Below are 15,332 nucleotides of genomic sequence, written 5' to 3' on the forward strand. Positions count from 1 at the left end.
CGGTCCATGCAGGACCGGCAAGATTGACTCATTTGAACTTCCTGCCGGTCCGCGCAGGACCGGCAAGATCAGCATCGGAAGCGTGCGCTGGGCCGGAGAGATCTTGGGGAGCCTCCGACAGTGGCTTTCTCCCCTCTCTGCAGCTCTCCTTTACTTCCCAGCGCAGCGATTCACGAAGGCAGCCTCGGGGCTTTTGCTGAGTCGCGGCTGCCTCTGATGATGCAACTTCCTCTTTCCTCAGAGGCGGCGCGACCCAACAAAGGACCCGAGGCTGCCTTCGTGAATCGCTGCGCTGGGAAGTAAGAAGAGCTGCTGGGAGGGGAGAAAACCACTATCAGTCTGGGAAGCTGCTGGGCAGGGGAAAAAAGGAACAGCTGCTACTGGAGAGGGAGAAGGAGAAAGAGAGATGCATCTGGGAGGGGAGGAGGGAAAGGAATCTGGGAAGCTGCTGGGCCAGGAAAAAAAAGGACAGCTGCTACTGGAGAGGGAGAAGAAGGAGAGATGCTTCTGGGAGGGGAGGAGGGAAAGGAATCTGGGAAGCTGCTGGGCTAGGAAAAAAAGGGACAGCTGCTACTGGAGAGGGAGAAGGAGACGGAGAGATGCTTCTGGGAGGGGAGGAGGGAAAGGAATCTGGGAAGCTGCTGGGCAAGATAAAAAAAAGGGACAGCTGCTACTGGAGAGGGAGAAGAAGGAGAGATGCTTCTGGGAGGGGAGGAGGGAAAGGAATCTGGGAAGCTGCTGGGCAAGGAAAAAAAGGTACAGCTGCTACTGGAGAGGGAGAAGGAGAGATGCTTCTGGGAGGGGAGGAGGGAAAGGAATCTGGGAAGCTGCTGGGCAAGGAAAAAAAAAGGGACAGCTGCTACTGGAGAGGGAGACGGAGAGATGCTGCTGGGAGGGGAGGAAGGGAAGAGAGTTACTGCTGGACAGGAGGAGGAGGGAAAGGAGAATGAAAAAAGGAAGGAAACAGCTGGCAGAGAGATTAGAGGAGGGGAAGGGGAGACACAGGCATGAGAAAGTAGAGAGATTGATGATAGGAAGGGGTCAGCAGAAAAATAAGCAGAGGGACAAAGATGATAGATCTGGTGGAGAGATAAAAATGAAGAGAGCAGTGAAGCTGGAATGAATCATGTAAATAGGAGAGAGGGGCACAAGCTGGATGGAAAGGGGAGAGGGACATAGAAAGAAGACAGATACCATATGGAAGGGGGAGAGGACAGATAGTGGATGGAAGGGGCAGATGCTGGATTGAAGAGACAGAGAGGGCATACGCTGGAAGGAAGAGAGTGAAAAAAAGATTGAAAGCAGAAACCAGAGACGACAAAAGGTAGAAAAAAATAATTTTATTTCTATTTTGTGATTAGAATATATCAGATTTGAAATATATATCCTGCTAGAGCTGGTTTTAGACATAACTGGGGACTGCAAAACCCAGGCAGTGCTTCTTTAGCTTTCAGCTGGCTTAGGGCGCTCTCTGACCAGGGGGCAGTTGCCCTAGTTGCACTCCCCTAAAACTATTCCTGTCATGTGTTACTTCAGTATTCTGTTAGCATGATATTTTTGTGTAGCATTCTGTAATAATTTGGCTTGTTCAGTTTTCTTGATAGTAGAGGGGATATATGTGAAGGGGAGGGGAGACAGGGGTTTTGTTGATCCTTGCTCTGAATTATTTGTATTTATAAAATGACAATTCTACAGAATATTGTTTCTTTTTATACTTTAATAAAATACATTCAATATAAAATCATAACTGAGGCTTGTGTGGATGGGATCAGATGATTTGTGGGGACCGAGCTCGCGGAGATGGGGCGGAAACGGGATTTTTAAATTTTAGTCTTAGTAGTTTGCCGGTCCACAAAATAATTATTTTTTTTCTGCCGGTCCACGGGTGTAAAAAGGTTGAAGAACACTGCTCTATACCTTCTTAATATTAAACCATACCATGCAGTGATCACTGGATGCCAAATGATCACCCACTGTAACATCAGAAACTATTTCTCTGTTTGTAAGCACTAAGTCAAGTATGACCCCCATCCCGTGTGGGCTCCATTAGCAAATGCTGAAACAGTTCTTGTAGAGAATCCAGGATCTCCCTACTTCTAGAAGACTCTGCAATAGGGATACCCCAATTAACATCTGGCATGTTAAAATCACCTATTAGTAAAACTTCCCCTTTTTTAAAGATATATTCTGAATGTCTACTATTAAATCTCATTCTACTTCTTCCATCTGTGAAGGAGGCCTGTATATCACACCAATGTAAATATATTCACCATTCCTTCTTTCCAAATTGATCCACAGTGCCTTTTCCTTTCCCTTCAGATCTTGCAATTGTGTGGCTTTAATATGATCTTTAACATAACGCTACTCCCCCTACATTTCTTCCTACCCTATTTTCCCTGAACAGATTATAGCCTGGTATAACTACATCTCGGTCATTGTTCTCTGTGAACCATGTCTCCGTGATCACCACTATAACCAACTTATCTTCTTCCATCATTGCTTCTAGATCCAGAATCTTGTATCCCATACTTCGAGTATTAGTATATACTGCTTTCCAGACATTGTCTCCTTTTCTCATCCGTGTAGGTATTCATTGATTTACTTACCTGAGGGCTTATACTCACTAGGGGCTTTGATCACCCTGCCCCATCACTTCTAGTTTAAAGTCCTATTCAGTAGATTAGCCAGCCTGCTGCCGAAGACATTTCTTCCCTTATTTGATAGATGTACACCATCCCTACTTGACAGCCCTTGGGAAATAGTTGAGAGAGAAAAATGGTAGAGATGTCTAAAAGTTTATGAACATTTATTGGGATCTTTGTTGACCAATCATGGGCTGTGTTTTGGCTACAAAACCTGCATGAGGGGTCTTGTCAAAGGCTGTCCTTACAGCAACATTGTGTTCCTACATAGTTGGCTGCTAGATGCTTTTTCTTTAGGACAACCCTTGACAAGACCCCTCATGCAGATTTTGTAGACAAAACACAGCCCATGTTGGGTCAACAAAGAACTCAATAAACATTCATGAAATTTTAGTTCTCCACAGTTCCTTTCCATCGTGTGACTTTTGGAGTTTAGTTTTTTCTGTCTTTTTGGTGCTTGCTGTTTTTGAAAAACTACTGTGGTTGAGAGAAGCATCTATGCCAGAGCTACTCAATTCTATTCCTCAAGGTCCACAGGCAGGCCAGGTTTTCAGGATATCAGTAATAAATGTGCATGAGAGATTTGCATGCACTGCCCCTTTGGTATTAGTTTAAAGCAGGTCATATGTAGGCAAGTTCACACTCTTACCTAGTTCATTTTACAAGAATATGTCATCTTTCTATGCTTCAGGTATTTGCTTGAATTTGATACAGACACATACCTGAACAAAACAATTTTGTAATGCTATAAAATCTGTGCTACTTTATAACTATTAGTCACACAATACAAAGATGATCCTGTGCGATCATCCCGTAAGACTCTCACTAGAATTACAATTTTAAATGGGCCTTCAGAGATGCCACCAATATACTCAGTTGTCGTTTCATAGTATATGGCTTTACGCATCGGGTCCTCATCGGGTCCGTTTGTTTAGCAATATTTCCAAGAGATAGAGTGAACCAACATTTTTCAAAGATATTTAGATTATTTAAAATATTTTCAATATTTATCTTAGTTTTAGTGGTCCGGTATACAGGGACCACTAAAACTAAGATAAGTATTGAAAATATTTTAAATAATCTAAACATCTTTGAAAAATATTGGTTCACTCTATCTCTTGGAAATATTACTAAACAAATGGACCCGATGCGGACCCGATGCGTAAAGCCATATACTATGAAACGACAACTGAGTATATTGGTGGCATCTCTGAGGGCCCATTTAAAATTGTAATTCTAGTGAGTCTTACGGGATGATCGCACAGGATCATCTTTGTATTGTGTGACTAATGGATCCACTCTCCTAACAATATTATTGGAGAAGCACGCTGTTGGAGATTTTCTATTTTATTACTATTGACACAATTGCAGTGGTATTTCGGAGGAGTGTAAATGAAACAAGACTACCTCTGAAGGAAAATAGGGAAGCCACGTTAAAGATTTGCCTGATTTATGCATGTAATTTAACTCATTCTTAATGCAAGAGGAAACATAAAATACTTTTACTTAGAATAACCTAAATAAGCATTTTGAACTAAACTACTTAATAAAGAATAAACAGTCACGAAGACTGAACAGGTTTTTTTTTTTTTTTTTAAATTTGGGTTTGGCTCATCTATTTTTGTTGTTGTTGTTGTTGTTACAGCTCAAGCACTGCTTAAAAATTGCATAACTGTAGGGAATTAAGAAATGTTAATGTTAGTTATAACTTTCTAATTTGTTTGTAGTTGAGATCATTGGTATTTAAGAAGGTAAGACTTCATTTGAAACTTTTTTCAGCCATTTTCAGGTAAAACCATTCAGAAAGAAATCACTCCCAACTTCAGAAGCAAAACAGTTCTTCAGCCTATTACAAAAGCACAAGCACCGACTTTTGTGCCTCTCTTGAGGAAAGGAAGTAACAAAAATGTCATCGCCAAAGTTTCAACTCCTTACCAAGGAATCCAGCTTGAAGCTTCTGGTAAGAAATGCATCTTGTAATGCTTGCTTCACTTCACAGCAAGGAAGTGAGACTGAAGCTCATGCAGCATTGACTCAATCTATAATTTTCTATTCAGCTACTAAAAGTTCTACGATTACAAACAGATCCACAGGGTTTTTAATGACTTGAAGGACAAGTCTATAATCTAGGCATCTGCATGTATATATATAGATGTGCATATAAATGTAGAATACTAGCACTTAAGCACATAAATGTACACTTATCTGTGAGTGCTTTCATGGTGTTTAAGTGTTATTTTACCATGCCATGTGTAACTTGGTGCATAAATGAAAGGTGGTGGTATATGTGGACATGGCTCTCACTCGGGTCTGATGTAGAGAATACTGTAAGTTATATGTGTTGCCATTCTTCCCAGTGTGTGTATGGAGAGATGGACTAGAAAAGTTACTGTGTAATTATATGAGTAAAATTACTGGACGGATGGAAAAGCAAGGTTTAAGATTGAATGTAGAAAAGACTGAGGTAAAGTTTGTGGGGAAATCTGATCAGGTTAACTGGCCAAAAATGTTGAAAGTGATGGATGAGGTATTACCGGTGAGGGAGTCTATGACAGTCCTGGGAGTAAAATTGGATCCAGGACTCAAAATGGGTTGTCAGGTGGTAAAGACAGTGTAAATATGCTTTGCACATACAGTATACATTTATTGTATCGTTTAAAACCAATGTTGTTACCATTTGACTTTCGTTCTGTTGTACAAACAATGATCTTGTCGTGTCTGGACTACTGCAATGTCCTGTACCTGGGAATAACTAAGACCAGGTGCAGGGCTTTGCAGGTGTTACTGAATACTGCGACTAGATTGATAACTGGAACATCAAGATATGAGCATATTACTCCATATTTCCGACAATTGCATTGGTTGCCAGTTGCATTCAGAATTCAATACAAAGCAATTATGATACATCACCAATTTTTATATGGTACGATCCCTGAATTTTTTTAAAGGTTTGAAGTCTGAGTATCAACCATTAAGATCATTTCGCTCTGAAAGTTCAACATTGCTGAAAATAAAGGCTAACCCTAAATATGTGGAAATGGATGCCATGACTTTTACATGTGCAGGGGTTAAGTTGTAGAATAGCCTGGTTGGTCAAATCCGAAAATGTAGAGATAAGAACTCATTTAGGAAAATGCTGAAAACACAATTATTTTTAGATGCATTTCTTTGAGAAATTGATTTTAGGTAAGGATTGAATCTTTTTGTTTTGTTCTAACCTTGTTCTGAATTTTATAATATTTTATGTATGTAATTATTTGTAAACAGTTTTGGAATAAAACGATATATAAATTTAAAAAATAAATAAATACTCTTACATGGCTATATTTATGCCAGGTCAATGGCTTGTTTAACGATACTCTTAATTCACTATCATTGTCTTAAAGTATGCTAGTATTCTGCTAAATACCTTAAATATATTTGACCAAATTATTAAGCAAAAATAGGTGTGACAAATAGCTTGGGTGGAGGAAAAGACCTTCTTGTCTTTGTGGTTTTGTTTCATTGAGCTCTTGAGGTCTTTTCCTCCACCCAAGCTATTTGTCACACCTATTTTTGCTTAATAATTTGGTCAATATATTTGAGGTATTTGATATTCAGTTCACAGCCTTAGTATTTATTTTATTTATTTATTTAAATTTTTCATATGATTTTGGGGTTATTGCTAGTATTCTGCAACAGATGTTTTTCATACAGTAGGTTTTCACTGCATTTCCTCAAGATGCCTAAATGAAAGTGCCCGGTTGCATTGCCTCTAAAATATGTTGTAATTTTTCACTCATTCGTATGTTTTATCTATAAAGTACACATTTGTTCACTGATGTGCACAACATAGTTTTAGATGCTTTCAGCATGAAAGAACTAGATAAGATCAGTGTCTTGATTGTATGAATCTTCCTAGCCTTTGTCAATGCAAGCCCAAATTAGTTACAGAAAGGGTAGTAGATGTGTGGAACAGTCTCCCGGAAGAAGTGGTGGAGATAGAGACTGTCTAAATTCAAGAAGGTGTGGGATAAGTACGTGAGATCTTAGAGAGGAAGAGATAACGGTTACTGCAGATGGGCAGACTAGATGGGTTCTTTGGCCTTTATTTGCCATAGTGTTTCCATTTCTGAAACTTGCTTAAGGCCTGTAGTAAGTTTTAAACATAGAAACACCCAAAATAACTGTGGGTAAAGACAGCATGGACTCTTCAGTTTGTCCTCTTAGACCAACTTCAAAGCACTAGTCTCAATTCCTCTCCTTTAGAGATTCTGTTCCATGCTCTCTTGAATTCAAATAGTCCTCTGCACCTCTATTAGGAGGCTGTTCCACATATGCACCCACCCTTTCCATATTTCTTTAAATTACTCCTAAACCCCTTTTGCCATCATGTTATGCTTATTGTTCAATGTTTCCTTCCAATGGAAAGAGGCCCATCTTTTGTGCAGTTTTTCCTGAGTTATTTAAAACTCTTCATTTATTTGCCTATCCAAAGATCACTGGCTGTAGATACAGGTCTATTTTGGATAGGATGCTAGCATTTCAAGCAAGTAAACAGTCCTGGTTGGGTAATTTTATTAGTGGAACCATGCAGTCTTATGATGCATTTCGAAAAGAGATTAAGACTGTACTATTTGATAAATTCATTTCTTAACTGAAGTTTCATTTATAACAAAAATCTTATTGTCTATACTCCAGGTTGTACTTTTACTACTAATATTTTGTACTTTGCTAATTGTCCAGCTTCTCTTCTGTGTAAATCACCTAGAAGTCATTAGATTGACTACAAGACTTTCAGACTACAAGACATTCAGAAAAGAAATAAAAACTATACTTTTCAAGAAATTCCTGAAGCATCCCTAACTTCACGTTCTCTTAATAACTCTAAAACTGACAAATGAGCTACTCTTTTCTTCCCTAGTAATGACAATTGTGCTTCCATTGTTACCTCCTTTCAAATCTTTGTAAGCCGCCTTACTCTTAACCCGAGAAATGTCAAAAGATCCACACTTTACCACCCTAGTAAATCAATCGTTTTCCCAATGTAACCCCCGTTTATAAATCTTTTGTAAGCCGCCTTGAACCGCAAGGTAATGGCGGAATAGAAATCCCTAATGTAATGTAATGTAATTGTTGGTGGTATAGAAGAATAAAGTTATGTTATGTCATCATTCCAAAGTATACAGTACATATTCAAAAGCATATGGGGACAAAGATCTGATGACTATAGACCATAGCTACCCTCCAGGTAGACTTCATCCTTTTATCTCCAGAATTATTTACTTTAGATTCTCACTAGACATATATAGAAGCACTATTAATTCCTTTTTCCTGAATGCTGTTTCTCTCCTTGTATATCCAAGCATCATTTGTTTTTTGTCATCACCTTTTCTACCTGTTTAGCTATTATAAGGTCATTAGCGCCATCCTACCCCCCACCCCCTCCAAGTCTCACTCTTGGTTCACTAAAATATTTCATCCTGTATACTCGTATACTATTCCCTTGGTTTTCATCCCAAATGCATGGCCCTGTATTTTTTTAGCATTAAATCATAGCTGCCAAATTCTATATCATTCTTCAAACTTAACTAGATTTAGCTTTATAACCAAGCTATTGTGGATTTTGGTATTTGCAGAGGCAAACCTTACCAGATGGCATATTTTTTTAAAAAAATTTGGAAGCAATATTGTACAAGTTTTAAGACCCAGTTCCTGTAGCTTATTAGTAGTAATGAACCATTTTATCAGAGTAAATGCTGTTTATCACTACTTTTTGTGCTTTCCACTCATCAATTTTTAGTCTAGCCACTTTAGGGCCAATACCGAGGGTGTTAAGTTTATAAGTCACCTATACAAAACAGTGGCAAAGGCTTTGCTGAAATCCTAAGTACACCACATTTAGTACTCCACTGATCCAACTCTAGTCATCCCAATTATTTTTTTAGCAAGACCTACCACTAGTAAAACAATGCTGCCTTGGGACCTATAATTCTCTGGATTCCAGAAGTCGCACTATTCCCTGTTTTATAAGTATTTCCATTAATTTACTTAGCAGAGTATCTAGGCATGGATGGATTTTTATCTTTCTAAGATATCTAAAACCTCTTTGTAAGTACTGTTAAAATCACATTGTGCTCTTGTTATATGCCCTTCTCCTCCTGATTTTTATTTTCTGGTTATTAACTTTAATGGCCAATTTTTTTGAGAGGCTTTCTTCAGAATCTGAGGAAAACCTGTAGTAACACCCATTTTGAAAAACCTATTGAGTGACCTGAGGTTCCTTTAATTTTAGGCCACTAACATTCCCCTCTTTACAAAATTAGAGACTTCTAGCACAACTAAGTATTTAGAATTGTGTAATGCTTTACATAGATCCTAGTCGGGGTTCTGGAGAGGGTATAGTATAGAGAAACAATGTTGGGAAAATTGGTTTCAAAGACAAGATTTTCTTAATACAACTTGCTCAGTTCTCCTTTGCCAGTTTGATTTATCAGTGCTTGACCTGGTGGATCATAGCATCATATTAAACTTGGTCAGTGATGTAGATATTGCTGGCTAGAGAATGACACTGAGACAAATTTTTCCCTGTCCCCGTGGGAACTCATTTTCCCATCTCAGCGAGTTCTTTTCCTGTCCCTGCCCCATTCCGCAAGCTCTGTCGTCATCTGCACAAGCCTTAAACACTTTAAAATCATAAATGTTTAAGGCTTATAGGGTTAAGGCAGAGTTTACAGGAATGGGGCAGAGACGAGAACGATGACAAAATTCATGGGGACAGGGAAATTGAGTTCCTGAGTGAACGGGAAAAAATTTGTCCCCGTGTCATTCTCTATTGTGGGCAAAGCTTTGAACTGGTTTTAGGTTTTCTTATTGCTCTATTGATATAAAAGTAGTTTGACATTCTCTTCCATCTGGGCATCGGCATATTCAGTCCAACAAAGATCCCCACTTTGGTTAGTTTTTAACATCTTAATGTGAACATTTGGTAGGCTGTTTTTATTCACACATGCTGATAAGTTTTACCAGTTTTTGCTAATTCTTTGATATAGATATAGATAGATAGATATATATATATATCTATATCTATATCAAAGAATTAGCAAAAACTGATAAAACTTATCAGCATGTGTGAATATTTTTAAAGATCTTAATTTGATATTTACTAAGAGAAAATTAGGTATCGGTATATCATTTGAAAAACAAAATTATTATGGTTTGGGGTTCCTATGATGGGAATATCACAGGGAAAGCTAAATGGCAAGTTTAATTCGTCCCTGAAAATATCATTGTAGATTTGCTAATGGAAGTATAAGTTAATGTTATTGTGAAAAGTTTTTTTATAAGATGAGGATGTTATGCAAGTAAGGAAATATTTTTTTGAAGGATCATTATGATTTTATTGTTCACTGTCACATTTTGACTATTTAATATTCTCTTTTTACATCATTTCCGAAGAGAAATTACTATGGCAGTTACAAATGCTTCAAAATACCACAGCAAGAGTAGTTTGCAATGAATGTAAATTTGATAGTGACCCCATTACTGAAAGGGCTGCATTGGCTCCCTGTGAGAGCGTGGATGGAATTAGAATTTCAGATACTAATTTACACAATTTAATTGAGATTATCTCCCAGTTAAGATCTCTTTGATTACACTGTGATTACACTATGTAACAATGTTATTTATTTTTTTGTTCCTAGATAAGTATTATTTCTTAATTGCCTGTGTCACAAAAGTATAGAAAATGACTATCATTCTCCTCAAACTGCTTTTGTGACCAGGACATTGATATTTTGAAATTTACTTCTGCAGAACATTCTGTATTGATTACAAGCTGAGTAAACTTAGGAGCCCTTTTACTAAGGCACTGTGACAGGGTGACGTTCCTGTCATGGACCAGCAGAGGGAAGCCTTAGCAGCAGATTAGAGCTAATCTGCATAAAATCATGCAAAGGCTCCTGGGAGCTGTCCACTCACCATGAGTGAAGTAGGATGCTGAAAAGGAGAGCTCCAGCACAGAGAGTGGAAAAGAACAAGAGCTCCTTTAGGAGCCTTGGTGACCCTCAAGAGGAAGAATGCTTGCTTTGGCCTAACCCTTGGTAAGCCTGATAGACCAGCCTGTCCAGTCGAGCTTACAATCCAGGGGGGCTCAGGCTTGACCGGTAAAGGGCCTGGTGGAGTGACCAGGAGAGTGTATGATTGGGAAAGTCCTTACGGAGAATGGCTGAGGGATTGGAAGAGTCCTTGGGATATGTTTCCAGGAAAAGACAACTGAGAGACTGGGAGTGTGTCTAGAAGGAGTAGCCAGAGGCCTTGATAGAGCTTGGAGTCAAGGGGAGGCTCAAGCTTGATGATTGGCGGAGGGACTAGTAAAGAATATACAGAACACATGGGGGCACAAGGACGGGTAACAGAGGACTGGCAGTGATCCCACATGGAATTAGAAGAGTTTGAGGTCCTAGGCTGATGGTGACTGGCGAGTGACCAGCAGAGGGATCAATAATGGTACCAGGAATTATCAGAAGACCCATTAGGAAGAAGCCTGTAGAACCTGAGAGCATTGGCCAAAGGTGACTTGTGGGTGAGTGGCAGAGGGGCTGGTGGCAACTTGTAAATGTTACCAGAAGATGTCCAAAGACCTGGAGGGCCAATGAGAGCCAGAGAAGACTAGGTGGTGACCAGGGAGTGTCTGGAGGGACCTGGTCATGTGTTTTAATAGTGCCTGGTGATAGAAGAAAGAAGACCAGACGTGCCTGGGGATAGATGAGTGACGTGTGATGACCGCTCGGCCTGATCAGGTGCAAACATCTGGTAGATGCATTTTGCTGTGTATGTAGGCAATGTATCAAGACGAGAGGGAAAAGTTCTCTATAGAAGCACTTGCTAAGATGTGTGATGCCTGGCAGCATGTTGGGGATCAAGATAAATCTTGGGTACCTCACTTCACATAAGAGCACTTCCAAAAAATTCTGGAAGGTAAGCCAATTTTGTTTCTCACTAGGATGGTGGAATTTTCTGCTATAAAATTTCTTAAAATGTTTAATTTTAAAAATATTTAAATTTTCGGTGTTTGAAAATATATTATATATGAAATATATTGCAAGAATCTCATATACATTAGTCATAGATGAAAAAAATTTATTGTATTCATTACTACATTTTCATCTTGTTCTTCTACAGGATGGTACAAAAGGGAAAAGAAAGCCAATGAAGTTTGCTGCCACAAGAATTTGGCAGGAACCCACTGACCACTTAAGCAACTGCTGATTCTGCAATCACATATCTGGACATTCCTTCATCTATCACCTCAGTGCTACATTGTCCTGAGCTCCCCATACCTACTCCCACAGAGGGAGACACTGTAAATCTAGTTAACAATATCAGTGGTGCAGCTGATGACAGAAACCCATACTATCCAAACTAAAAAGACCTCAACTTGATATTGGACTCACCAAGTCCAATGCTGAGCTAGGCTGAAGCAGTGGAATTTGTTGAATGAAAGTATGCAAGTCTCAGATTAGAGTAAGTGTCACCAAGTTTTTCCCACTTTCAAGATGGGATCTGCTTCTGCCACAATGTGGCCAGTCTGTTTGAAACAACTGGAATTGTCTGTAACCCAAAAGAATGGCATCTTTTAATTGACAGCTCATCCAGGCATCAAAACCATGCTGTTCCATAATGGGAACAAGTATCCATCTCTTCATTTAGTGCAAATCAAAGGATTACAGCAGCGTCAAGACCTTACTAGACCCTTTGGAGTATGATGAGTACAGTTGGAAGGTCATCAGATATTTAAAATGGTGGCATTCCTAATTAGCCTCCAAGGAGGTTTTACCAAGTTTCCCTGCTATCTCTGCCTTTAGAATTGTAGGGACACAAAGGCACACTACCAAAGATGGGACTGGCTACAGCGGACCGAGTTCTGTGGGCAGAAAACAACATCAAATGGAAGCCACTGTTGGACCCCAGAAAGGTGTTGATGCCACCACTGAACATCAAATTGTACCTAATGAAGCAATTTGTCAGAACTCTAGATAATGAGTGGAGCCTTCAAGTACTTTCAAGACATCTTCCCTAGTCTGTCTGAGGTAAAGGTTAAAGCTGGTGTCTGACAGACCACAGGTAAAGAAGATCCTGGATTGCAAGGAGTTTCCCAAGAAGCTAACTAGGAAGGAGAAATCAGCTTGGAACAGCTTTGTTGCAGTGGTTCAGAGCTTCCTGAGCAGTCATAAGGCTGAAAACTATGTGGAGTTGGTTGAGAATCTGATAAAGAATTGCAGTAAAATGGATTATAGGATAACTCTCAAAGACCATATTCTTGATGCTCATCTTGAAACATTCAAGGAGAATATGGAAGCATACGCAAGGTGAGCACTTCCACTGGGATATACTGGACTTTGAATACTGCTACCAATGACAATATAATGAGAACATTATGAGAGCCTACATCTGGGGGCTGGTTTGTGGAAGTGACTTACAATATAATTGGAAAAAGACAAGGGTGTTTGTCCTTTCTCGAAGGCGAGGTGTTCTTCTGCTCTGCCTGTTTCCAATATAATTGCAAATCTAAAAAAAACTCCTCGCTTCTAAATCTTCTGTGGTCATCTTTGTATAACTTCAATACACATACATGTTAATTGTAATTCATATGTTGCTTTTTATGATTTTATAGGAATGAAGAGATGAAAATTTGGTGTCTTCACATTTTAAATTAGTTAATTACAAAATTTACTATCATGGTCAAAAGCAAAGTTTTATCAAAATAAGACATTTTCTATACTTTGTAGACATGAACAATTAGGAGATTACACTTAATGCCCAGGGCCAAAAATTGGGTTATATAGTATTGTTCAACCTTCTCTGTGTAGATCTTTGTCTACTGAGACATTGTCTGTGAATTTTCTATCAATACAAGGGACAACAGCTAAGGTTAAGAACATAAGAACATAAGAATTGCTGCTGCTGGGTCAGCCCAGTGGTCCATCGTGCCCAGCAGTGTGCTCACGCGGTGGCCCTCTGGTCAAAGACCAGTGCCCTAACTGAGACTAGCCCTCCCTGCGTATGTTCTGGTTCAGCAGGAACATGTCCAACTTTGTCTTGAATCCTTGGAGGGTGTTTTCCCCTATGACAGCTTCCAGAAGAGCGTTCCACCACTCTCTGAGTGAAGAAGAACTTCCTTACGTTTGTATGGAATCTGCCCCCTTTTAACTTTAAAGAGTGCCCTCTCGTTCTCTCTACCTTGGAGAGGGTGAACAGCCTGTCTTTATCTACTAAGTCTATTCCCTTCATTATCTTGAATGTTTCAATCATGTCCCTTCTCAGTCTCCTCTTTTCAAGGGAGAAGAGACCCAGTTTCTCTAATCTCTCACTTTACGGCAACTCCTCCAGCCCCTTAACCATTTTAGTCACTCTTCTCTGGATTCTTTCGAGTAATACCGTGTCCTTCATGTATGACGACCAGTGCTGGACGCAGTACTCCAGGTGAGGGTGCACCATAGCCCGGTACAGCGGCATAACCTTCTCTGATCTGTTTGTGATCCCCTTCTTTATCATTCCTAGCATTTTGTTTGCCCTTTTTGCTGCCGCCACACATTGCGCGGACGGCTTCATCAACTTGTCAATCGTAACTCCCAAGTCTCTTTCCTTGGAGGTCTCTCCAAGTACCATCCAAGACATCCTGTATTCGTGCATGAGATTTTTGTTACCTACATGCATCACTTTACACTTATCCACGTTGAACCTCATCTGCCATGTTGATGCCCATTCCTCGAGCATGATTATGTCACATTGCAGATCTTCGCAATCACTCTGTCTTCACTACTCTGAATAACTTCGTATAGTCCACAAATTTAATCACCTCACTCATCGTACCAATGTCTAGATCATTTATAAATATGTTGAAGAGCTCTTCCAGTCCGAGTATTGTCCATTTACCCCCACTCTCTGTTTCCTATGCTCCAGTCAGATTTTAATCCACTTGAGTATTTCACCCTCAATTCCATGGCTTGCAATTTTCCAAAGTAGTCATTCATGTGGAACCTTGTCAATCACCTTCTAAAAATCCAGATATACAATCTCCACTGGGTCGCCCTTGTCTATCTGTCTGTTTACTCCCTCAAAGAAGTGCAGCAAGTTCGTCAAACATGATCTGCCTTTACTAAAACTGTGTTGACTGGTCCTCATCAGCCCATGTCCGACAAGGTGATCAATGATGCGGTCCTTTATCAACGACTCTACCATCTTTCCTGGTACCGAGGTCAGACTCACCAGTCTGTAATTTCCCAGATATCCCCTTAAACCTTTCTTGAAAATTGGCGTAATATTCGCCACCTTCCAGTCTTCCGGAATCTTTCCCGATTTGATTGACAGATTGGCTATTAGTTGAAGCAATTCAGCTATGGTCCCTTTCAGTTCCTTGATGACCCTCAGATGGATGCCATCCTGTCCCGGGGATTTATCGCTTTTAAGCCTATCAATCTGCATACACACCTCCTCTAGACTGACCGTCAATCTGTCAGCTTTCCATCGTCGTTTCCAGCAGATAGCCTGATGCTGTGTACATCTTCATTGGTAAATACAAATGCAAAAAATGTGTGCTTTGTCCTCCTTTAGCGCTGCATCTAACAGTCATCCAACGGTCCCACCGCTTCCTTCGTGGGTCGTTTCCCCTTAATATATCGAAAGAACAGCTTGAGGTTCTTCGCCTCC

At 39.8% G+C, this 15,332-nt stretch overlaps 1 protein-coding gene across 7 annotated transcripts in view; it reads left to right on the forward strand.

Moving 5' to 3' along the window:
* Positions 1-15,332, forward strand: part of MTUS1 (microtubule associated scaffold protein 1) — a 346,310-nt gene that overhangs the window by 111,655 nt on the left and 219,323 nt on the right. For all 7 annotated transcript variants that reach the window (XM_033944129.1, XM_033944141.1, XM_033944126.1 and 4 more), the window contains one exon: positions 4,422-4,602. In XM_033944129.1, coding sequence (XP_033800020.1) covers positions 4,422-4,602 — 181 coding nt within the window. The remainder of the gene's footprint in view (positions 1-4,421; positions 4,603-15,332) is intronic.

Source organism: Geotrypetes seraphini, chromosome 1, assembly GCF_902459505.1.
Source record: "Geotrypetes seraphini chromosome 1, aGeoSer1.1, whole genome shotgun sequence".
Taxonomy (NCBI): Eukaryota; Metazoa; Chordata; class Amphibia; order Gymnophiona; family Dermophiidae; genus Geotrypetes; species Geotrypetes seraphini.